Source organism: Strigops habroptila, chromosome 7 (genome assembly GCF_004027225.2).
Source record: "Strigops habroptila isolate Jane chromosome 7, bStrHab1.2.pri, whole genome shotgun sequence".
NCBI lineage: Eukaryota > Metazoa > Chordata > Aves > Psittaciformes > Psittacidae > Strigops > Strigops habroptila.
This window is the reverse complement of record NC_044283.2, coordinates 1,919,831-1,942,519: the sequence shown is the minus strand read 5'-3', so window position 1 is coordinate 1,942,519 and position 22,689 is coordinate 1,919,831. Positions and strand designations below refer to the sequence as shown.

The window sequence follows — 22,689 nt, the reverse complement described above, 5'->3', positions numbered from 1 at the left end:
GAACTGGATGATCTTAAGGTCTTTTCCAACCCAAACCATTCTTCCATTCTACGATTCTACGATTCTATTTGCAGGTTAAGAGCCACATCACCTATGGGCCGTATGCAGTATAAGGTCTGTAGGCAATGTGGGGACATATGCAGAATGTGGGTTAACTAAAGCCAGGAGTCACAGTCTATGCAGGGTCCAAGCTGCATGCAGTGTTGAAGCCATGGGTAGTCTATGGGCTACACTACGGCATGGGGGTCACTTACAGAATATGGAGTCATATACAGCATATGGATCATGTGCAGCATGGAATCATGGAATCCCAGAGTGGTTTGGGTTGGAAGGGAGCTTAAAGCTCCTCCAGCTCCAACCCCCTGCCATGGGCAGGGACACCTTCCACTAGAGCAGGTTGTTCAAAAGACCAGGTTGCTCTTGCTCCACAGAGGGGTGGCAGGAGGCAGGGCTGGGGCTGATGAGACTCACCTGGTCCCCAGAGCTGGACACACTGCTGGTGGTGGGTCATGCACATGCCGTTGTTGCAATAAGCCTCGCCATAGGCACAGGAAGAGCCATCCAGCAGGTACACATTGGCTGGGCAGTAAGGTGAGGCACCCGTGCAGTATTCAGGGAGGTCACAGGATCCTGCTGCATCCCTGCAGATCGTCCCAGCCACCTTCAGCTGCCATGGGAGGAGAAACATCAGCACTGAACATCAAAGAGGCCAAACTGGGACTGCTGCTGCCTTCTGGCAGAGCCTGGGGCCATAAACCATCTATAATGTCCCCTGTAGGACTATATGGGGCTGTCAAGGTATAAAGCCATTTCCCTAGGCTGGACCCCAGCCACAAAGCAGCCAGCTGAGACTCTCCTACAGAGCCCTCATTTGGCACTGGGGGGTTCAACCTTATGGACATGCAGCACATGAATCCCAAGGGAATGGTGGAGGCTGCATCTCCTTTCCCATCCCATGGGTGGTCATGATGGGGGCACGGTGGAGGTCTTACCTTGCAGCTCTGGCAGCAGTCACCATGGGCACACTGGGCCCCCTCCTTCAGTGTGCAGTTGTGAGCGTTGCAGCACGGGTTGGTGCACTCCTGTGTGGGGAGGAGAAGACAACACCACCATGGTCAGTGATTCCATCCCATCCCCATTGCTGCCCCCAATTCCTTCTCCACCCACCACAGCATTGCCCTTCTCATTTGGGGAAACTGAGGCACAGGGGAGTGAGGAATAACCGAGCACTTTAGGGCAAAGTCAAGAAGAAAGCCAGGACCAGTTAAATGGGCTTAGGAAGGTGGGACTGGGAAAAGCCCTTGGGATGGAGTCCAGGCGGTGATCAGCAAACCCCTTTCCTTTGGAATTACATGGTCCATGTGCTGCCACCCTGAGCTGAGCTGCAGAAGCCTCTGCAGGAAAGTGATGCAGAGCCAGCACCGTACCTCCACCTCCCCACAGTCACAGTCTTCTCCTTCCTCCAGAAAGCCATTGCCACATTTCCGTCCCACTACCAGGTCCTTGGTGTCAGGCAGGTTGAAGAGACACATCCCACCTCCCTTCTGGAAGTAGTTCTCCAGCTGCCTCTTGCTGCAGGAGCTGAACACGCGAGGGAAAGGGTGTCTGCAAGGGGATAGATGGGGAGGGATGGGGACCAGGACCAGGAGAAGGTGGAAAACAACAGTCAGAACCGGGAAATAAGGACATGGGCAAACTGGCACAAACCCTTCCAAGAGCAGAACCCAGAATCATCAGGACCATGAATATCTCCCAGCGCAACTCTCACAGAAGAGCACCAGAACAACAACCAGACTAATAAACTAACAACTAATCAGTTGGGACACCACTGAACCCAAATACTCTCTGGAAAGGGATGGAGTGGACAATCAGAGCTGCTCTACACCACCTCCATCAAGAAACCTCTTGGAGATTGGAGACCCCATGGTCTGCACCTCAAAGCCCAGGAGCTTACAGGTTTTTGCTGGTGTAGGTGACACCCTTGTGCCTCGGTCCCTTGCACGTGGGACACCGCAGACCCCCCCATTCTAACCACAACGCACATCTGCAGTGATGATCTGCTCAGGATGTCTGCTAAATATGTGTCTGTCATCACTGATGGGAAATACCCATTTGGGGTTATTTAAATACCTCTGAGGTTGAAATGGACCAACATAGTTTTAAAAATCAAAGAAATAGGGAAAAGAAACATAAATAAAAGCCTCAAATTAAATCATTCACTAAGCTTGAACTAAAATCAGAGACTACAACATGTAAGGTCATTTCTCTCGCAACCCAACTGGCCTTTCCCATACGGAGCTGAGAAGGAACAGTGATTTTCTGGAGCTCTGAGCATGCTCCTTCCATCATTTTGCACAAGTTTGTGGCTTTTTTTGTGTGCTGTACTAAGAAGGAGGAAGCAGAGAGTAAGAGCTGGGCACCTCTGTCTGCTTCAGAGCTGGTTTCATTTCCTCCTATCACTGAAAACAAGAGGTTTATTTCACATGAGACATCTCATTTCTGAGATGACACAAAGGGCTTTTTCTAAAGCTATTTTTGATGTCTAGGGGAAATCTCTTCAGCTGTAAGTCCAAGCAAGTTATGGGAAGGTGAACAAAATACACCTAATAAGCTGGTACGTGAATGTGCAAACAGGGACAGGTTGAAGACAAAAATGTGTTTCCTGTCCATGTGGGAAAAAAACATCATATTTCAGCAGAAATAAGGAGGAAGAAATGACTCAGGATGTCAGCTGCATCCCAGGATGTCAGCTCAGAAAGCTTTGCCTATGGGGTGAGCAGGGGCACAGCTGAGCTATAGCATCTGCTGCTGCTTTGCATCGCTGCATCAGCATCCAGCTCCGGTGCAGGGGAGATAATTAATAAGGATATATAATATATACTATATAATATATTTATATATATAATATATATAGTTAATATATTTAGGGTAATTAAACAAGTGCACAACTGCCTCATCCCAGAAAGCCAGTGCTTTTCCCCACCACAACCCACCCATGCAGAGACTAAACCCCATAGGGACAGTGCCATGGTGTGACAGCCCTGAGTGCCAGGAGAAAACAGCCTGAGGACACCCTGAAACCACAGCGTGGGGTTTGACTGTTATTATTAATGGGAAGAGATGGTCAGTTCAAATAAAGGGGAATAAATCACTGCTTTTCTGCAGGGAAAAATCTGGGATAAGTGTTGCCAGGAGCTGGAAAATCCAAGAGGAGAAGGACTTTGGAAGGGAAGTGGCACCAACCAGTGGAATTTCATATTCATACAGCTTTGGGGGTGAATCAAGGGCTGGGGGGGGGTTTAGTCTGGAGAAGAGAAGGCTCAGGGGGGACCTTCTCGCTCTCTGCAACTGCCTGACAGGAGGATGGAGCCAGGAGGGGGCTGGTCTCTGCTCCCAAGGAACAAGGGATGGGACAAGAGGAAACGGCCTCAAGCTGCACCAGGGGAGGTTTAGATGGAGATGAGGAACAATTCCTTCCCCAAAGGGTGCTCAGGCATTGGAACAGGCTGCCCAGGGCAGGGCTGGAGTCACCGTCCCTGCAAGTGTTCACACACCGTGTAGCCGAGGCCTCAGTGCCATGGGTTAGTGGTGGCCTTGGCAGTGCTGGGGTAAAGGTTGGACTTGGTGATCTCAAAGGTCTTTCCCAAGCCAGTTGATTCCATGATTCCATGATCCCATCCCCACCACTTACCCGGTGGCCGCTGCCATGACGCAGCCTCCTTGCTCCGGGGTGGCCTCCACGCAGCAGCCGGAGCTGTCGTGGCTCATGCCGAAGTTGTGGCCGATTTCATGGGCCATGGTGGCGGCTGCTCCGATGGGCTGCTCCGAGTGGTCCTGCACAGCGATGGAGAGGGGTCATACCACAGCAGGGAATGGGATTGGGGTGATGGAGGGACTGCAGCATCCCCAAGATTGCAGCTGGATCCCATGGGAGGGACAGACAGAGGGATGGAGGTGGATTCATGGCAGAAGGGGAGCTTGGTCTCCTAAAAGTCCTGCATGGGACTGTCAGGAAGCTCTTTTGCTGGGCCAACTGGGCCTTGGAAGGTGCATCCCAAAACCCAGAAACCTCTGTGCCCCACGTCACCACCCTGCCAAGGGACCACAGGTCACTAGGGCCACCATCACCCCATCAGGAGGAGGGTAAGAGTTATCTGCAGCAGAGATGACCCTACAAAACCAGAGAGCACAAGCAGGGAACAAAGAGGGGCATTCAATATGAGGGGAAGAAGCAACATGGGAGATCCCAATGCTGCTGCTAGCTGCGTGCCAGGGGTGTACATGGGGCAGGAGACCTTTAAACCAGCCCTTTCTCACTTGGCTAACATCTGAGAGGGATAAGGAGCTTCCAGCATCATTGTTTGCTTTCAGGCCGCATCCCAGGACCAATCCTGGATGTCTGATCTTCCAAGCCTGTGAAGAACCCTAGCAAGATGGGGTGCCCCAGCCTGAGAGAAGCAGTGGAGACCACCATCCCCCTCTTACCATGCTGACACCTCCAGAGTTATCCATGCTGCACATCCCCTCCAGCGGGGCCATGCCGATGGTTGTCCCCCTGAACGTCTTCCCTCTGCATGGAAAGGAGAACAGAGGAGCCATTAGATCCCAGGGGTGGTTTGGATACCTTGGTCCAAGCTAGGAGCCCCCCATCCTGATGTCCCAAGGTCCATAGGGATGCTCACGTCAGCAGCTGGGCATTGTCGTGCTTCTTGCGTGCCCTCAGCGACTTCTTCCATTGCAGGAAGGACCAGAGCGTGGCGTTGGCATCGCTGGTCACAGTGCACTGGTCCCGCTCTGTCCACACCTCCAGCCCGATCAGGGCCACCTTGATGTTCAGGGACCTGTAAAACTGCAGGGAGGGGACAGGGATGGATGGGATGGGGAATAGCATTTGCTGTACGTCCTTCATCGCTGCCATGGCATTTCAGCTGGGGGGTCTCCATGATTAAGACAGGCTGAGAACATTGGGGTTGTTCAGCCTGGAGATGAGGAGCTCCATGGAGACCTCAGAGCAGCTTCCAGTGTCTGAAGGGGGCTACAAGGATGCTGGAGAGGGACTCTTCATCAGGGACTGGAGCGATAGGACAAGGGGTGATGGGTTCAAACTGATACAGGGGAAGTTCAGGGTAGATATAAGGCAGAAGTTCTTCCTTCTAAGGGTGCTGAGGCGCTGGCACAGGGTGCCCAGAGAAGCTGTGGCTGCCCCATCCCTGGCAGTGTTCAAGGCCAGGTTGGACACAGGGGCTTGGAGCAACCTGCTCTAGTGGAAGGTGTCCCAGCCCATGGCAGGGGGTTGGAACTGGATGAGCTTTAAGGCCGCTTCCAACACAAACCACTCTGGGATTCTATGACTCTATTTCCCTCCAGGTGGGTGACTTGGGGACACACTTGTCCCAATTCTATGATTCTAAATCCACATCCAAATCGTGGTGGCATGATGCCATCCATCACTTGACAACACCTAAATATGTCCCCATCACCACAGCAGGACAAGAGCCAGCACACACTTCACTGCTGCAGCTCAGCCAACGGGTGGCAAAGCACTTCCCACCACATTCCCACATCTGCCATCTAAACTCCTAGCCCTAGTGACATGGGCACAGTCCCTGAGGGCCACCACCAGGCAGGCCCCAAGCTCAGGTGCTTTCGCATGCACTGGGAATGGTGGAGTTGGTCCCAAGGGAGCAGCAGGTCCCACTCTCCAGCCGTTACCTTGTCCACGTAGTTTGCGATCTCCACGATGCGCTGCTTGGTGTGGCCCAGGTTGAGGTGCTGGTTCCTGTACTGCAGAGAGATGGGCATGTGGAAGGGTCACCAAAGGAAGAGCAGGGAGAGAGGCAGAGGGGGAACTGCCAGGGAACCATGTTTCTGCCCTCCAGAGTGCTCACCAGTGTGTGATCAGCAACAATGAAGAGCTCCATGTACTTCATGGTCCTCCAGGCATCTCTTTTGGCCTGCAAGAGAGACAGCAAGGCTCAGAGGAGTGAAGAACCAAGCAGCCCATGGCTCTGGGCATCTCAGGCTTCCCAGACCCTGCAGAGCTGCCCAGGAAGGAAAGTTGAGAGGGGAAACTGAGGCACGAGGAGACAAGGAAAAGCCGAGGGGCTACAGCACAATTCCTAGTATCACCTCACATCACATCCCACACCATAGGACACATCACCCATACCCAACCCGTACACCCTCCGTTCAAGGTCTCCTGCCCAAACTCACACAGGTCCCATCTGCCCAGATGCCAGGGTGATGGGCACCCCACCACAAGCTGAAGGATTTAGCAGGGGTGCAGGCAGCCCCATTCCCAGCCCTCCATCCCTCTCATGAGCAAATGACTCCAGGATGGACTTACTCGGCGAGGCACCGGCTGGAAGAGCTGAGTGATGTCAGCGATGGTGCTCCCAAGGTCATCACCGTGGCCACAGGTCCCACCTCGGATGGGCAAGTGCTCTGCTCGGTGAATGATGTGGTGGTCCGGAGCAGGGGTCCCCAGCGGTTTCAGGTAGTAGCTGGTGTTGCTGTTCAGCACTATGAGGCCCCTGACAATGAAGAACAGCCCTTGATGGCTCCTGTGGTGCTTTCACTCTGGTTCTCCCAGGCCCTGATGAGGACCCATGAACTCGTTGCAGCTTGGTCCGTACACAGAGTTGGGGCAGAGACATGAGGTGGGTGTCTCTTGGACATCTCAAGGATGGGAGAAAGGGAGCAATGGAAAACCAGCCCATGAAGCGTGTAGAGCTGGGTTTGCGGGGCTATTGGTGCTGCTTGGGGGTGCCCAAGGGGGTCCCTGCAGAGAGGAAGGGGCAGTCGCATCTACACCCCGCCTTTGTCAGCCCCACAAGCCCACCCAACCCTGCATGTCTCCATACCGTATTCCTGAGCAGGTGCTGAGGACAACCCAGGAGCCGCCATAGCCCCGGACATGCCCGTGGTAGTAGCAGTGGTCCTGGAGAGATCATAGAATCACAGAGTGGTTGGGTTGGAAGGGACCTTAAAGCTCATGAGTTCCAAAGCCCCTCTCCAGGTTTCCTGGAGCCCCTTTAGGCACTGGAGCTGCTCTAAGGTCTCTCCTTCAGGAGCCTTCTCTTCTCCAGGCTGCCCCAGCCCAGCTCTCTCAGCCTGGCTCCAGAGCAGAGCTGCTCCAGCCCTCGCAGCAGCTCCGGGGCCTCCTCTGGCCTCGCTCCAGCAGCTCCACGTCCCTCTTGTGATGGAGACCTCCTTTAGAAACCACCACACACGGCTGGGAAGCAACTAACCCATGTGCTTGTCTCATTTTGCTTTTCCAGGCGAGCCGCATCCCTCTGCACTGCAGAACAGGAGGGATGGAGCCGGGAAGCCGCAGGCTCCATCAGTTCAGCCCAGGACACAGACACCCCATGCCTGGGTGACAGATGACCGGTGGGGAACGTCGGGAAGAGCCGGCGCTGCCTGTGTTTATTTGCCCCGTACCACAGCCAAGAGCTACAGGAGCCACGTGTTGCCACGTTCCTCCCGAGCCAGTGATGCTGCCAGTGAAAACATCCCACCCCGGCCCGGTGGGGCTCCGGCTCCATCACAAGGGACCCCAAAACTGGAGATGAGCTTTGTCAGTGCCTCAACACCCACCGTGTGATTGGGGGACACTGTCACGGGCTGCCCATCCATGGTGTAGTGCGTCTCGGTGTAGCCTGGAGCCAACAGCCTGTGGAGAGAGGAGAGAGGAGAGGAGTGAGGACCCAGAGGAGAGGGGTGAGGACCCTTGATCTGCTCTGGGTGTCCCAGCATATGGACATACATGGTTCCTCTTCACAGCCCCATTTACAGAGCTTCAGGCAGTGGAGTTGGCAGCATGACCATCACTGCTGCATCAGGGCTGGTCCCCAACCAGTGGGGTCATGAATCACAGTCCAACGCTCTCCTTTGCATCTCAGCAAGGAAGGGACTACCCACAGTGGTGGTCCTGCTGGTCTGGGGTGGGGGACCTGCACTGGGGTTCCAGCTGCCCACCCATCCCCTGCCAGAGGGCTCAGGAGTGTTCAAAACCCATGTAGACAAGGGACATGGTTTAGTGGTGGCCTTGGCAGTGCTGAGTGAAGGTTGGACTTGATGATCTTAAAGGTCTTTTCCAACCTGGTTGATTCTATGACTCTATGGGGTGCCCACACAGGGGAACAACTTCCCCACAGGGACCAACCCCTCTTTGGGAATACCGAAGTCCCCATGGGAAGCATCCTGCTGGAAGAAGAAGGGATCGACCCCGTGCTCAGGGTCCAGCTGGGGATGTGGGAGATTTGGGGTCCCCAACACCCCCTCCAGCCCTGGTCATGTCACTTCACCTCACTGACAGCACAGGAGGGTGATGCTCCTGACACAACACCCAGCAACAGGGCAGGGGGTCCCCGTGTGTCCCAGCTTCCCCCGCTGCCATATCCCACCCAGGCTGGTCCCAGCGCCTGTGGCACAGCCCCATCCCACGCTGACAAAGTGCTTCCTGCCACAGGGAAGAGCCGGAGCTGAGCTCACAGCCAGGGAGCGCCTGGGGCTGGGGGGGGTGGGAGCAGACAGGGGGGATTCGGAGTGAGATGATCCCAGGGGTGGTGGGAGAGGAAGGAGAGAGGAGGAGGAGAAGGAGAAGGAAGAGAAAAGAGAAGAAAGGAGAAAAAAAGAGGAGAGAGGAAAGAAGAGGAAAGAGAGGAGAGAAGAAAGGAAAAAGGCAGAAAAGAGAAAGAAAAAAGGAGAAAAAAAGAGAAAAAAAGAGAAAAAGATAAAAAAAGAGAAAAAAGAGAGAGAAAAGAGAAAAAGAGAAAAAAGAGAAAAAAGAGAAAAAAGAGAAAAAAGAGAAAAAAGAGAAAAAAGAGAAAAAAGAGAAAAAAGAGAAAAAAGAGAAAAAAAGAGAAAAAAGAAGAAAAAGAAGAAAAAGAGAAAAAAGAGAAAAAAGAGAAAAAAGAGAAAAAAGAGAAAAAAGAGAAAAAAGAGAAAAAAGAGGAAAAAGGGAAAAAAAGGAAAAAAGAGGAAAAAAGGGAAAAAGGGAAAAAGAGGGAAAAAGAGAAAAAAAGAGGAAAAAAGGAAAAAAGGAAAAAAGAGGAAAAAAGGGAAAAAAGAGGAAAAAAGAGGAAAGAAAAACAAAAAGAGGAAAAAGAGGAAAAAGAGGAAAAAGAGGAAAAAAAAGAGGAAAAAGAGGAAAAAGAGGAAAAAGAGGAAAGAGGAAAAAGAGGAAAAAGAGGAAAAAGAGGAAAAAGAGGAAAAAGAGGAAAAAGGGAGCAAAAAAGGGAGCAAAAAAAGAGAGGAAAAAAGAGAGGAAGGATTGAGGAAAAAGAGGAAAAGAGAAGGCTGGGGGTTTCCCACACCCCCCGACTCTGCACACCCTCGCCCAGATACCAGGGTGATGGGCTCCCACCATGAGCTTGCAGCCATCGTGGGGACGGCAGGTCCCCATGGGAAGGACACGGTGTGTGCAGGGACTCAGCCACCCAGCGCAGGGCTGTGCCTGCCCCTGCTGCCGGCTCAGCCCTCGATCCCTGGGCTTTGGCCCTGTCCCAGGGGCTTTATTCTGCAGCAGAAGCAAACAAACCCAGAATAACCCCCTCCCGCCCCTGGGTGTCTGCTCTGCAGCCAGGCTGGCCCCAGAAATGTCTCTGTGGGCACGTTCCTGGCTTCCTATCCCGCCTGGGAGAGGGTGCCTGGCACCAGGAACTCCATTTGCAGCCCAGGAAGGAGACAGGAGCTCAGATGGGCTCCTGGAAAGGGATCCATGGGCAGCCAGGCAGGAAAAGCACCTGGCCAGTGTGGGGGTACATGGGCAGCTGCCTGTGCAGGATGGGGACAGGGATGGGGATGGGTTGGTTGAAGGCAGTGAAGAGGCAAAAGCCTCCATTCCATGCCTGAGGAATGGGGGACATGGGAAGGTTGAGCGGATCCCGCAAACAGGCATACAGCGAGTCACATCCATGGGCACAGCGAGTCCCAATATGACTCAGGTCATTGGGATATCCTCACCAGGGCAGATCAAGAACCAGGAGCCCCAGGGAAGCAAGGGCAAGATGTGTCTTCTCCTCCAGCACAGGGAGGAGGAAAAACACCACAGGGATGTTTTTGGAAGCCAACAATGTCTCCCAATACCAGAAGAAAGAAGATTTGAGGTCTAGCATGGCCTCACTGGCCCATGAGCTAGCAGAGATAAGGTAGACCTGTTAGCTGGCACAAGGTGTTTAGCATGGCACAGCAGTTTAGATAGCCAGGGCTGCAACGGTCTCCCCAGTAGGCACAAGCCAGCCTTGGTGCCTTGGGTGCTGTGAACTACCCTGGGTGCCATTATGGACTGCCTTGGGTGCCACGGAAGTTCTTAGGTGCCATGTCTTGGGTGCCATAGACTGTTTCTTACACAACATGGGTGTGGGCAGTGGAAAAAAGAGCATTTCAGCCCAAACAGCCCTATCAGCTGCAGCCAGCAGGAAGCCACATGGGGCTGTCCGTTCCACTATGGAAAAGAGAGCCAGGATACAACCACTCCAAGCAGGACCATGCCAGGGACACCCAATGGCCCTTCCGCAGCCCCAACACTTACTGGTTCCTCTCCAGCACCAGGATGAGCTCTTTGCCCTCAGCCTTCACGGCCACCTTTGCCCGGGCAGGCGCAGGCATCTATGGAGGAAGCAAAGGAGGGATCAGGTTAGAAAAGGCAGAGCCTGGGATGCAGTCACCTCAGTGCTTACCCATCCTGCTTTATTATTGTAGGACCTACTGCTCCATTAGCAACACAGAGGGCAGCGGGTGCAATGGATTTTGAGCGCCATCATAGAATCATAGAACGATTTGGGTTGCCTTCTATGAGCTTAAAGCTCATCCAGTTCCAACCCCCTGCCATGGGCCAGGACACCTTCCACTAGAGCAGGTTGCTCAAGGCCCTGTCTGGGAAAGCAGAAGCTTTCCAGTTGGAAAAACGCAGTGGGAGCTGCGTGCCACAGGGCATCAGTGGGGACATGGGGATCAGGAGGTCCCCAAGCACCCTCAGTCACTCTGCAGGGGACAGCACACACTCAAGCACACCACATCTCACCTCCCAAAAGCTCAGTCCCCTCATTTGAGATGGTAACAGACCACAGGGCACACTGTGCTGTTCCCACTGGACACTATCTCCTCCGCACATCCCCGTCCCCAGCATCCTCCTCAGCATAGGGCACATCCCAGCCTCTCCTCTGTGAATCTGCTCCACATACTCCATCCCCTGACTCAAGCCCGTGGAAGGTGAGAAATAAACCTTCCAGCTTGATTTCCAGTGAATTCCCAGCCTAATAGGGGATAAAGAGGATTCACACTGAGATTCACCCTGCAAGGATGGGGGTGAGACAGCAAATCCCAACTCTGCTGGCAGCTTCCCCAGGGAAAGGCAGCAAGAGAGAACTGATATGGGGCTATTGCAAGGGCCTGTAAGGACAGGACAAGGGGAATGGCTTTAACCTGCCAAAGGGGAGATTGAGATGAGCTCTGAGGCAGAAGTTCTTCCCTGTGAGGGTGCTGAGGCCCTGGCACAAGGTGCCCAGAGAAGCTGTGGCTGCCCCATCCCTGGCAGTGTTCAAGGCCAGGTTGGACACAGGGGCTTGGAGCAACCTGCTCTAGTGGAAGGTGTCCCTGCCCGTGGCAGGGGGTTGGAACTGAATGAGCTTTAAGGTCCCTTCCAACCCAAACCACGCTGTGATTCTATGTGGGATATGGGATGGGGAGCATCCCCACAAGCATCCTGAGCGCGGTCTCTGCGTGCTCCATCCCACCAGAGATACTGAGCCAGGGGAAAGAGCCTCATCCTTGCAGCAGCAGGTCCCTGGGTGGCTCAGCCCCTCCGTGCACCCTTGTGGGGGTATGGCTATAACCAGCAACCACCCAGGCACCGGATAACCACACCGTTATAAACACCAGGGGCAGTGGGAGGAAACGGTTGACTCAGCTTCCCCAGGATGCTGGTGGTTTTACTCACTCCCTCACTTTGGAGGGTGTTAAATAGGAACTCAACGCAGGGATCCACACCAGCACAGCCATCTGCATGTGACAGGATGGGCTGGAGCCCAAGAGCCCTCCTCTGATGTCCCCATGTCTCTTCCCCAGCTCCAGGACACTAAAGCATCACCCTGTCTCCTGTTTATGGCCCAGCCGGCGTGGCTGGCTCCGTCTCCATCCCTTGATCCCTCCCCATCCATAACGGATGCAGGGAGCCCGGCGGGCTGCCAGTCCTCAGCCCCGTGCTCTGTATCCATTGCAGGGCCCTGGCTGTGAGCTGATGAGGTTTTCCCAGCTCCAGAGGGAAAGGGGAGAGGAAGGAGCTGCCTCCACAAGGCTCTGGCTTCGGCTGCTCGGAACATCACGGGGTCTGCAGTCGGTCTCTAGGAATGCAGCGGGATGGGGGTAAAGTTGGGTGATTCCCAGCTTGGGCTAAAACAGAGGTCAAATCCTGCTGTCCCTGCTAATCCCTATGGAGATGGGCAGCAAAGCTTTGCTCCTTATGCAGCCCAGTCCCCACTCCATGCCCGGGGTACTGGGGAGATTGGGGACCCCCAGCCTGGCAGCCAGGGCCACCCTCCTGGGGACCATCATGCTTACAAAGGGCATCACCACTGGATGGAGTGTTTTGGGGTGTAGAGCAGTTGGATACTGCACCCCAGGACATGGGGTTTATGTTCCCAGATGGATGCTCCTCCACATCCACCCCAAATTGAGGTCTAGACATGGAAGCACCCCATTAAGCAGCTCAAAGTGCCCATAGGGATGTTTCTGCCCCATGGAGACCTGTAGCTCTGAGTCCTTATGGCCATATTTCCCAAGGGCAAGGAGGTACCATCACCCCAGCCTTCAGCAGCATGGGGACACAGTGACAGAACCAAAACCTCCCGCTGCTTCCAACACCTTCACCCCAGCTCCAGTAAAGGAGACCAGACACTGTCCTTACAGAAACCAGCAGCAAAGCCAGCGGAGCCCAATGCTGTGACACTTCCCAATGAGCCCCTCCGGCACAGCCCTGGTCCTGGATCCCAGCGAGGGGCCCTGTGTGCTGAGGGAGGCGCTGGGCTCCCTCCTGCAGCCATGGTGGGAACGGGCTGTATTTTTAGAACATGATCTTATCCAAACATCCCTCCGTGGCCAAACATGGTCTGGGCCATGGGACGGTTTTCCTGCCGATTCCTTTCTTCCCCCCCGCTCTCGCCCTCCCTTTCTTCAGGCCTGTTGCTCCCCTCTCTGATCTCCCTAACTCCAACTCCCCGCAGCCCATCTCCTCCTCCTCCTCCTTCCCAATCCCTGCCGGCTCCTTCCCGAGTTTGAATTCCCCAGCAATTACTCCCTGCCTCGACTTAAGGGCCTTTACTGGCAAAATGCTCTTTCCCAGCTGCTGTCTTAAAGGGATATGTGTGTGTAGAAGGTTATCCCGGCATTCCCGGGCTCCCTTCGCAAGCACCGTTCCATATCCCAAGCTGCCAAAGGCTGGAAAACAAACTGCTTCTGATGGGATCCGTGCTCAGTCCCTGCGAGGTGAAGTTTTCCCCCTTTTCTGTGCCTCAGTTTCCCCTGAGGGCACATGGAGAGGTGGTGGGGAGCATGAATAGCAGGAGAAAGAGGGAGAAGGAGGGTACAAGCACCACTCATGCCAGGAAGGAGCCAAATAACCCAACGCTAAGGCCAGGAAAAGTCATTGCATGAGTTAAACACTGATAATTTTGCCTTGAGCATAACTGGTGGGCAGTTGGGTCCCCAAGACCTGCTGGGCAAGGAATGCACTAGGAATGAGCAGGGATCAGCATCATCCCAGGCTTCGGCATCATTCTGGGATCCAGCATCTTCCTGGGCGCCAGCATCATTCTGGGCTTCAGCATCATCCCAAGCTCCATCACTATCCCAAGCTCCACCATCATCCCAAGCTCCATCACTATCCCAAGCTCCATCACCCTCCTCAGCTCCATCATCATCCCAGTTCCAATATCATCCTGGGCTCCAGCACCTTCCTCCCTCACCCAAACACCACCTTCTTTCTCCAGTCGCCCCAAAGGGATTCACAGGTCCCCACCACAGGCTGCAGGAGCAACTTTCCCCCATCTGGGGGCTGGATGCAGATGTGGTGGTCCCTCTCCAGAGCATCCCAGCACAGCCCAGTCCCACCAGGGGCTGGGAGAGGCGAAAAGCAGCTGGGATGAGTGTGCCCTGGCCTTGACTCAGCCTGGAGCAGCCTAAAGAGCCATTGGGCTCAGCTTGACTCTGTTTTCCTGTTTCAATCCACTGATCACAAAAACCACAGTGATGTTTGCAGAGCTGAGGCCAAGGGGTTGTGCTGCTCTTCAAGGGGGAAAATGATCGTTGTTTCCCTCCTCCATCCTTGCTCTAAAGCTCCCATTGCCCTGCAGCCCCCAGGAGCGGGTTCAGAGAGCACTGAGCTCCTTGGGACATCACTAGTTAAGCCAAACTCCAAAAGCCACTTTCAAATCACAGCCCGGCCATCTGCTCGGTCCCATAAGCCCTCATTTCCTAAGTAAGCACATACAAGCCTGGGTGTAAAGAGGAAGACGGGGACTGGAGTTACCAGGAGATGCTCCACAGAGGATTTGGAGATGGGTTTTGCAGCTGGAGCATCAACAGATGAGCCAGGTCCTCTCCAGGCAGCTGGATCCGAGCTGCAAAGTTTGGCTTGGAACAAGGTTGGATGGGGCTTGGAGCAACCTGCTCTAGTGGAAGGTGTCCCTGCCCGTGGCAGGGGTTGGAACTGGAGGAGCTTTAAGGTCCTTCCAACACAAACCAGTCTGTGATTCTATGATGCTATAGCACAGCTTGAGGACTGCATCAGCTTGTACTAAATGCACACCGGGATCGGGATCCAAGAGCTCAAGGACAAGCCTCTGGCTCCAGCTGCTCACTGGAAAAGCATCCCAGGAGCAGCCAGCTCCACAGGAGCCGGGGGAATCAAGGGCAGAGGCAGGATTTTGGTTGTTTCAAAGCCAACTTGGCTCGGGGACCACATCAGGGTTTGCTCAGCGCTGCCACACCTTGCAAGGGGAAAAGGGCTTCCCTGAAGGAAACAGATGGCAGCAGAACGTGTCCTTAGCACCTGCAGCCCACCCAACCCATGGGCGTCTTCTCCTCCCTTCCTCCTCCGGAGCTGGGCTGTGGTCCCACACGAGTGATGCTCCCCGGGGTTTATTTATCATAGAACCCCAGCCTGGTTTGGGTCGAAGGGACCTTAAAGCTCATCCAGCTCCAACCACCTGCCACGGGCAGGGACACCTTCCACTGGAGCAGGTTGCTCCAAGCCCCTGTGTCCAACCTGGCCTTGAACACTGCCAGGGATGGGGCAGCCACAGCTTCTCTGGGCACCCTGTGCCAGCGCCTCAGCACCCTCACAGGGAAGAGCTTCTGCCCAAGAGCTCAACTCAATCTCCCCCCTGGCAGGTTAAAGCCATTGCAGGAAGAAACCCTACTTGGGGAAACACAATTATAAGGGGGAAGAAATGTGGCAGAGAACATCACGGACAGGCTGGTGGGTCCCTATGGTGGGGGCAGAGGACTCCTGTGCTTTAAGGCTGGATACTGGTGGGACACCCGAGCCAGGATGTTGGGCACAACCTCCGCACCCAGCTCTGAAAGGCTGGAAAAGCCCATGGTCAGTGCTCCACATCCTTCCCTCCACATCCCAAGCAGAGGGAAGGAACACGAGGAGGATGCAGTGGGGCAGGATCCCACCCCAAGCCAGCAGCGACAAGGGAGCTGTTTGCAATCAGGGTCCCCACGACCTCCTCTGTGGCCTCTCCCAAATCACTTCCATGTGTGCTGGGAGCCAAAGAGCCCACAGGGAGCTCAGCCCTGAACAATGGGGAGAGAGGAGGGTGTCGTGGGGGGAGGCAGCACTGTGCCAGCCCGCACACGATGGGACCACAGGGCCACCACTGCCATCCTCCTCCTCGTCCCACTGGGAGGAAGGAAAGGATACACAGTGATATCCCCATGGACCATGGCACAGGCCACCATGCAGCATCCCACCTGAGGATAAAGGAGCATTGAGGCTGTCACAATGCTTCACAACCCATCATTCCATGCACAGGGATGTTGTCTCCTGGCAGGGTCCCACCCGGAAAGCCCAGCCTGGATTGCTGACAGCAACCACACAGCCCTGTTTATTGCCAGGATCTTTGCTGGAGAGCAGGAGGAGACAGGGTGGGGATGGGGTGGATTAAATAGATCCTAAAGATACACACACACAGCAGCAGCACAAGGACAGAATGGGTTGGGATGGGGCTCTGCCCACAAGCAGGGAGCACGTTCACCTCTATCCCATCCTTTGGTTGTCACTATCCTGCCTGCATGAAGCCTCCCCTGCTGCGACCACCCTTCCTCTCCCCTCCTTTCCCCCGCTCCGAGGAACAGGAGCCTCCTTGTTCCAGGCTGCTGGGAGCCAGGGGATGCAGAGCAGATGCCAGGAAATGCTCCGGGTCCTGCCCAGCCATCCCAGCCCAGGATTCCCGGGGTGATTCCCGAAATGCCCACTATCTGCACCCACCCAGCACCATTTTGGACACTGGGAGTATAAATACACCTCCTGCTGCCACGTGTTCCCCATCCCAATTGCCCTCCAACCTAAATATACACCAATGTGGGGCTGCTAAAAGGGAGGGAACATTGCAGCAGGCTGACCGCAGCATCCTCAATGTGATGGGCTATTTCAGCTACCGGAGAAGGGCAATTCCCGGCAGCACTCCTGATTCCACTGGGAATAGGCATTGTCCTATTCCCTCCTTATCCTCCTCAGAGGAGGCAGGGCAGTGCAAAGCCTCTCTCTGCTTCACTGCTGAGAAGCGTTTCTCACTCTGCCTTTGGTATCTGCTGCCTGGAGCAAGGAAGTCTCACATGGAGGCATCTCAGGTGGATTCAGAGCTCCATGGAGATGCCACCAGAGAAGGTCATTTCCCAGCACTGAGTCTTCTCAGCAGCAGATCTACTCAGCCCCAACACAAAGCAGGATCCTGCGACCATCCCATTAGTGTTCCTTGTGCTGGGAAGTGATTTGATCATCCCAAAGGAGACCACAGCCCCCAGCACCTCCCTGCTGCTGAGCACAGGGACCAGCTGCAATGGGCAGCTGTGGAGGTGATGGACTCAGAGCCAGGCACCAAACCCAGGCCATGGGCTCCAGAGCATCTCAGAAAGTGGATTTGGAGACAGTGGGGTGGTGGGGAGGGTGGCAGCCAGCAGAGAAACCATGGGAAGAGATGGCACCTCATTCCCACAGCATTCCCAAGGACATCGTGCTTAAATCCTGCAGATTTTTCCCTTTAGGCAATACCACTGCTCCATCTCCCCCAGCCAAACCATCAGTCTGACAGATTACCTCCATCTCCTCTCTCCAAAATGCCCAGCTCCTTTCTGCTCACCCTGTAGCTCTTGCCCATCCTTCTTAGAGCCCAGTAGTAAAGACCACATTTAATTGGGTCCTGACAACACTTGACATAGAATCCCAGAGTGGTTTGGGTTGGAAGGGACCTTAAAGCTCATCCAGTTCCAACCCCCTGCCACGGGCAGGGACACCTTCCACTAGAGCAGGTTGCTCCAAGCCCCTGTGTCCAACCTGGCCTTGAACACTGCCAGGGATGGGGCAGCCACAGCTTCTCTGGGAAAAGTCTGTGCCAGCGCCTCAGCACCCTCCCAGGGAAGAGCTTCTGCCTCAGAGCTCAGCTCAATCTCCCCTCTGGCAGGTTAAAGCCATTCCCCTTGTCGTGTCCCTTCAGGCCCTTGGCCAAAGCCCCTCTCCAGGTTTCCTGGAGCCCCTTTAGGCACTGGAGCTGCTCTAAGGTGTCCCCTTCAGGAGCCTTTTCTTCTCCAGGCTGAACAAGCCCAATATCCAGCTTACAGGTCCTGCAAGCTCAACACCTCCATCTGAGTCCCACCATGAAGACCTCCATGCACAGAACCCATCTGCACAGGGCAGGGCAGAGGAACCATCTCTGCTCTTACCTTCTCACCCAGGCTGACGGCTCGTCTGGTCCGGCCCCTGAGGAGCCAGTGTGGGGTGACCCGCTCTCCATGGGATGGTGGCCCTGGGAAGGAGAAGACCTGGTGAGCACATGAACAGACCGTGCCAGCCCCTGAGAGTGGGAGCTCCTCCGTAGACACCTCAAGGGGGGCAAAGGACAGAGCTGAGGACTCCAGGTAACAACCAGGGCCACCTCTTAGGTGTTTCTGGGGGATGGACACCAGCATGAAGCCAAAGCATCGCCCTCTCCCCAGGCCAGCACCCTCATTGCTGACCCAGCTTTGCTCCTAGAAGCCTCCAGGAGCATTTCTGCCAACCCATATCCCAAACCAGTGGCCTAAATGCCCTAAAACCCACCCTGGAGAAGCAGCCAGCATACAGGTCCATCCCTTTTGCCATCACCAACCAATGCAGGCAAACCCCACCAAGCATCCAGGGCAAGGGCAGGGTGGCAGCGCATCCTCCCCTGGCTCCATCACTCCCAAATCACACACGGCTTTTATATTTCAGCCCTTTCCATTTAGCTTTGTGCTTTCACATCATTAATCATCATCATTTATGGGGTGAGGAAGCACAGTTTAACATCCCAGAATTCGAGCCATCACCTTCCCAACCAGCGCTGGGTTCAGGCAGAGAACTGAGGAGCTAAAATAGCTGCAGCCCATCATGGGTTTCTCTTGAGCCATCCCAGCTCCCCCGGGCAGAGCAGAACAAGCAATTCCTTGGCTCCATTAGACACAGACAGACTTTCAAAGAGGTTTTTTTCTTTCCTAAACAATGTGGCTGTATTGGATTGCAGCAGAGAGAGCAGCTACCGGGGGCTTAAATCTGGACAACAACAGAAACAAAAGTGATGCTGCAGAGAGATGAGGTTTAGCAAAACTGTCCTGGGTTGGACCATCTCGCCAAGCCAAATGTTGTCAGAGAACACTTGGATCAAATCATCTTCCCCAGCAAAGGGTGAAGTTATTTACTAAGGGAGTGGAATAACAGGGCTTAGGGCTTTATCATTTTATGTGCTTGTTTTGGTTCCCTGTGCAATGATCTGGGGGGATTTGGCTTAATCATAGAATCAGAAACTGGTTTGAGTTGGGAGGGACCTTAAAGCTCATCCAGTTCCAACCCCCTGCCACGGGCAGGGACACCTTCCACTAGAGCAGGTTGCTCCAAGCCCCTGTGTCCAACCTGGCCTTGAACACTGCCAGGGATGGGGCAGCCACAGCTTCTCTGGGCACCCTGTGCCAGCGCCTCAGCACCCTCACAGGGAAGAGCTTCTGCCTCAGAGCTCATCTCAGTCTCCCCTCTGGCAGGTTAAAGCCATTCCCCTTGGCCTGTCCCTGCAGGCCCTTGTCCAAAGCCCCTCTCCAGGTTCCTTGTAGCCCCTTTAGGCACTGGAATACCATTGGTTTGAGGAACGAGAAAGTTATTGGAAAGAAAAACAAAAAAGAAGCAAAAAGAGATGGAATTGCAGGCTGGGAATTGCAGATGGAGTGTTTAACATGACCAAGGTACCCAGCCTGGCCACATCCACCCCGCGACGTGCCCGCCACTATCGCACAGTGGCATTTAATCAGCTTTCCTTATATATAGCATGCAATCAGATTCCGGGAATAACTGCAGATAAGGTGGTGGCACCATCCCAGGTTTCTTCTCCTGAGAACAGGCACAAGGGGCCTCCAACCCCCCGGCCACAACCACCCTCATTTACTGATGGGGAAACTGAGGCACGGCTGCGATGTGACTTGTGTTCAGCTCCGGTGGGATTTGCTGCCTTCCCATTATGCAAAAAGGGGGGGAAAGAAAACCCAAATCCTATTTTCCCTGCTGCAGATCCCATCGTTCTCCCACGCTGTCCAAGGAGAGGACGGGACTTGAGGGGCAGCCGTTCTGCAGGAATTACTGGGCTGGGCTTCGAGCCACATCCTAAAATCCTCTTGGTTCTTATATTTCCTTGCTGTTTTGACTAGAGCTTTTTGCTGGGAATCAAAAAGACTCGGAGCATGGGATAAGGCCTTAACAATCTAAGTCAAACAAACCCAAACACAAAGCAGAGGGGGTCTCCCACCACCCCCTTCTCTTGTATTTCCTGGAAAACACTCATTCCCAGCCCATTCTGTGTCGGGAACAGCATTGCTTTGGTGTTTGGGATGTTTGCACTGTTGCGTTCGGAGGATGCCGGAGCCCCAAGAAGCGGGCAGCATTCCCATCCATTCCTCCTCTCCGCCTTACCCAAACAGATCCTGGCTCCCACCACCCTCCCTGCTCCTCTCCCTGCTCACACGGGTCTATTCTGGAGTTGCTGGAAAACTTACTTTGAGCCGGAGCAGAGAACCCAGCAAAGCTCGGAAGTGAAAAACAACCATCATGAAAAGGGAGCTTTGCATGGAGAAGCATCAGCCCCAGCTTCGTGCTGGGGTTGTGGGTGGAAAGAGGGATGGAAAAGAGAGGATACAGGGGGATAACGCCAACCTGGAACCCCCCCCCCCCCAAGCAATAGGAACCTCGGGGAGGGAATAATGTATTTCCTCAACAGCAGAAAAAGCCATGTTTTGCCCCAAAACACACATCAGCAGCATAAACACCACCAGCTCCTTCAGAGTGCCACCACTCGGAGCCAGGTTCGCGGTGGGGACGGCTGGGGATGGGGACATGGGGGTCCCCACCGTTCGAGGATGAGGAGCCGATCCCAGCCCTCCCATCCCGACCGGACCATATAGAGTCATACCGCAGCGCTAGAACGGGATGGGGCTGGGAAGGGAGGTTTTGGGGAGCACAATGAAGCCCAGGACAGTCCCCCCCCCATCAGCTCCACATCCATTCACACACCCCCCATCCCCTTACCTGCCGGTCCCGCGGCCCCCGCCGGGGCGAGCAGCAGCACCAGTAGCACCAGCAACCCCAAGACGGAGCAAGGGCTCCCCCAAACCTTGTCCCCGCGGCGGGGGGCGCCGGGCCAGGCCATGCCGCTGCCCGCGGCCGTCACCGTGGCGCCCGCCGCCCGCCCCGGGCCGGAGCCCCCGTGCCCGAGCGGCGGCTGGAGGCTGCTGGGGCGGGCGACGGAGGGAGGGAGGGACGGAGGGAGGGGGCCGGCATTGTTCGCCGTTATTTATTGCTGCGGTTCTTGGCCCAGCCCGGCCGCGTAATGAGAACCAGAGCGGAGGCGAGAGCGGCTCCCGGGCTCCCCCAGCCCGTATCCCGGCGGGACACGGGGTACGAGGGATGGGGAAGGGGAGGAAAAGGCGTTTGGGAACCCACATCCGCCAGCCCGGCGGGGGAGAGGGGGCAAAGACGTGGCTGTGAGCATCGGGACGCGGCGGGGCTGGGGTTAATGTTCATGTAATTCATTCTTTAGGGCTATCAAAGAGGAGGGAGGCTCGGCTCAGCGAGGGGGGGCTGAGGTGCTGCCATGTACAGACACGGGGATGCAGGGACACACAGGGACATGGGGACACATGGATATAGAGACACATAGGCACAGAGGTACGGACACATGGAGGCATAGAGTCAGTCACACAGACACAGGGACACACAGGGACATGGGGACACACGGACACACAGAGAGTCAGAGTCACACAGACACATGGACACACAGAGACACACATAAACACAGATGCTCACAGACAGGGACACACGTGAACACACAGAGACACGGATGCACATGGACACACATGGAGTCAGTCACACAGACAGAGACACACACACGGACACACATAGACACACATGGACACACACAGACACAAACACACACAGATGGCACTATCTCTTTTAGGTCCTTTCTTGGGGCCACCCAACTCTCCTCTTGAGAGGATTCATCAATAGTTCTTAAAGTCCAAATAATAATACTGATTAATGCTAATAATTAAAGCTTTGCAAATGATTTTACTCTAGAAATGAGGACAGAAGACACCTAACATGCTCTGGGGGACCTCTGGGGAACCCTGCACAAGATGATACTGTGGAAGAGGAAGGGACAGGGGACTTATCCAATCTCAGTGTCCCCTCCGGCAGGTTAAAGCCATTCCCCCTTGTCCTGTCCCTACAGGCCCCTCTCCAGCCCAAAAAGCCAATCTCAGCAGCACAGCCAGAGCCCTCCTGGCACTCAACCATGGGCTGAGGTCCTGGTAATGGGGTCTTTGGGCACAAGCAGCAGATGCAAACACATGGACACTGTCAGTGAGGCTTCCCACAGCACCTTGAAGCCCCCATTAGCCCCAGATGCACTGTTCCTCAGGTGGCTTAATGCCATTTAGCAGCACCTCACTGTCACCACAAGCTCTTCTAAGCATCTTCTGCCCTAAGTCAAGCTCTGCAGAGCACCAGGAAGGACTCCCTGAAGACCATCTCCTGCTAAAGCTGTGCAGGTCCCACTGCTTCCATGAGAGGACAAACACTGCCAAAATAGAAAGTCACTCCAAAGAATAGATGTTGTGGAAAGGTGGTGAGAAGGAGAGGACATTGCTGGCCCTGCACAGGTCCGGGCAGAGGTTCAGCAGTGGCTGTAAATCAGCAGCCTGGCACACAGCTCAGGAGAGATCCCAACACAGCAAGGTCCAGAGGGACAAGGCTGTGAAGAGCTGCAGGGACCTGCCAATGTCTTTCCAAGAAAGGGCAGTTGGTGGCCAGGACTGCTGTGGAGGGGTGAGCCAGGGGTGGGATGGAGCAGGGATCAAGAGCCAGAGGAAGCCCTGGGCAGCCAACAGGCTCCACTCATCCCCCAGCAG

The 22,689-nt window shown here is 54.8% G+C and overlaps 1 protein-coding gene across 1 annotated transcript in view; it reads right to left on the bottom strand.

Annotated features, from left to right (window-relative positions):
* The window catches only part of ADAM33 (ADAM metallopeptidase domain 33), a 31,499-nt gene extending 10,518 nt beyond the window's left edge, over window positions 1-20,981 (bottom strand). Inside the window, exons 1-14 of the mRNA XM_030492451.1 lie at window positions 20,810-20,981; window positions 17,950-18,032; window positions 10,538-10,614; window positions 7,600-7,675; window positions 6,864-6,940; window positions 6,347-6,533; window positions 5,889-5,954; window positions 5,713-5,784; window positions 4,683-4,849; window positions 4,486-4,570; window positions 3,692-3,834; window positions 1,428-1,605; window positions 993-1,082; window positions 472-667 (exon numbers count right to left, since the gene is read on the bottom strand). Of these exons, the coding sequence (XP_030348311.1) occupies window positions 472-667; window positions 993-1,082; window positions 1,428-1,605; window positions 3,692-3,834; window positions 4,486-4,570; window positions 4,683-4,849; window positions 5,713-5,784; window positions 5,889-5,954; window positions 6,347-6,533; window positions 6,864-6,940; window positions 7,600-7,675; window positions 10,538-10,614; window positions 17,950-18,032; window positions 20,810-20,930 (1,618 nt within the window). The 5' untranslated portion in view covers window positions 20,931-20,981. The remainder of the gene's footprint in view (window positions 1-471; window positions 668-992; window positions 1,083-1,427; window positions 1,606-3,691; window positions 3,835-4,485; window positions 4,571-4,682; window positions 4,850-5,712; window positions 5,785-5,888; window positions 5,955-6,346; window positions 6,534-6,863; window positions 6,941-7,599; window positions 7,676-10,537; window positions 10,615-17,949; window positions 18,033-20,809) is intronic.
* Window positions 20,982-22,689: the final 1,708 nt, after the last annotated feature.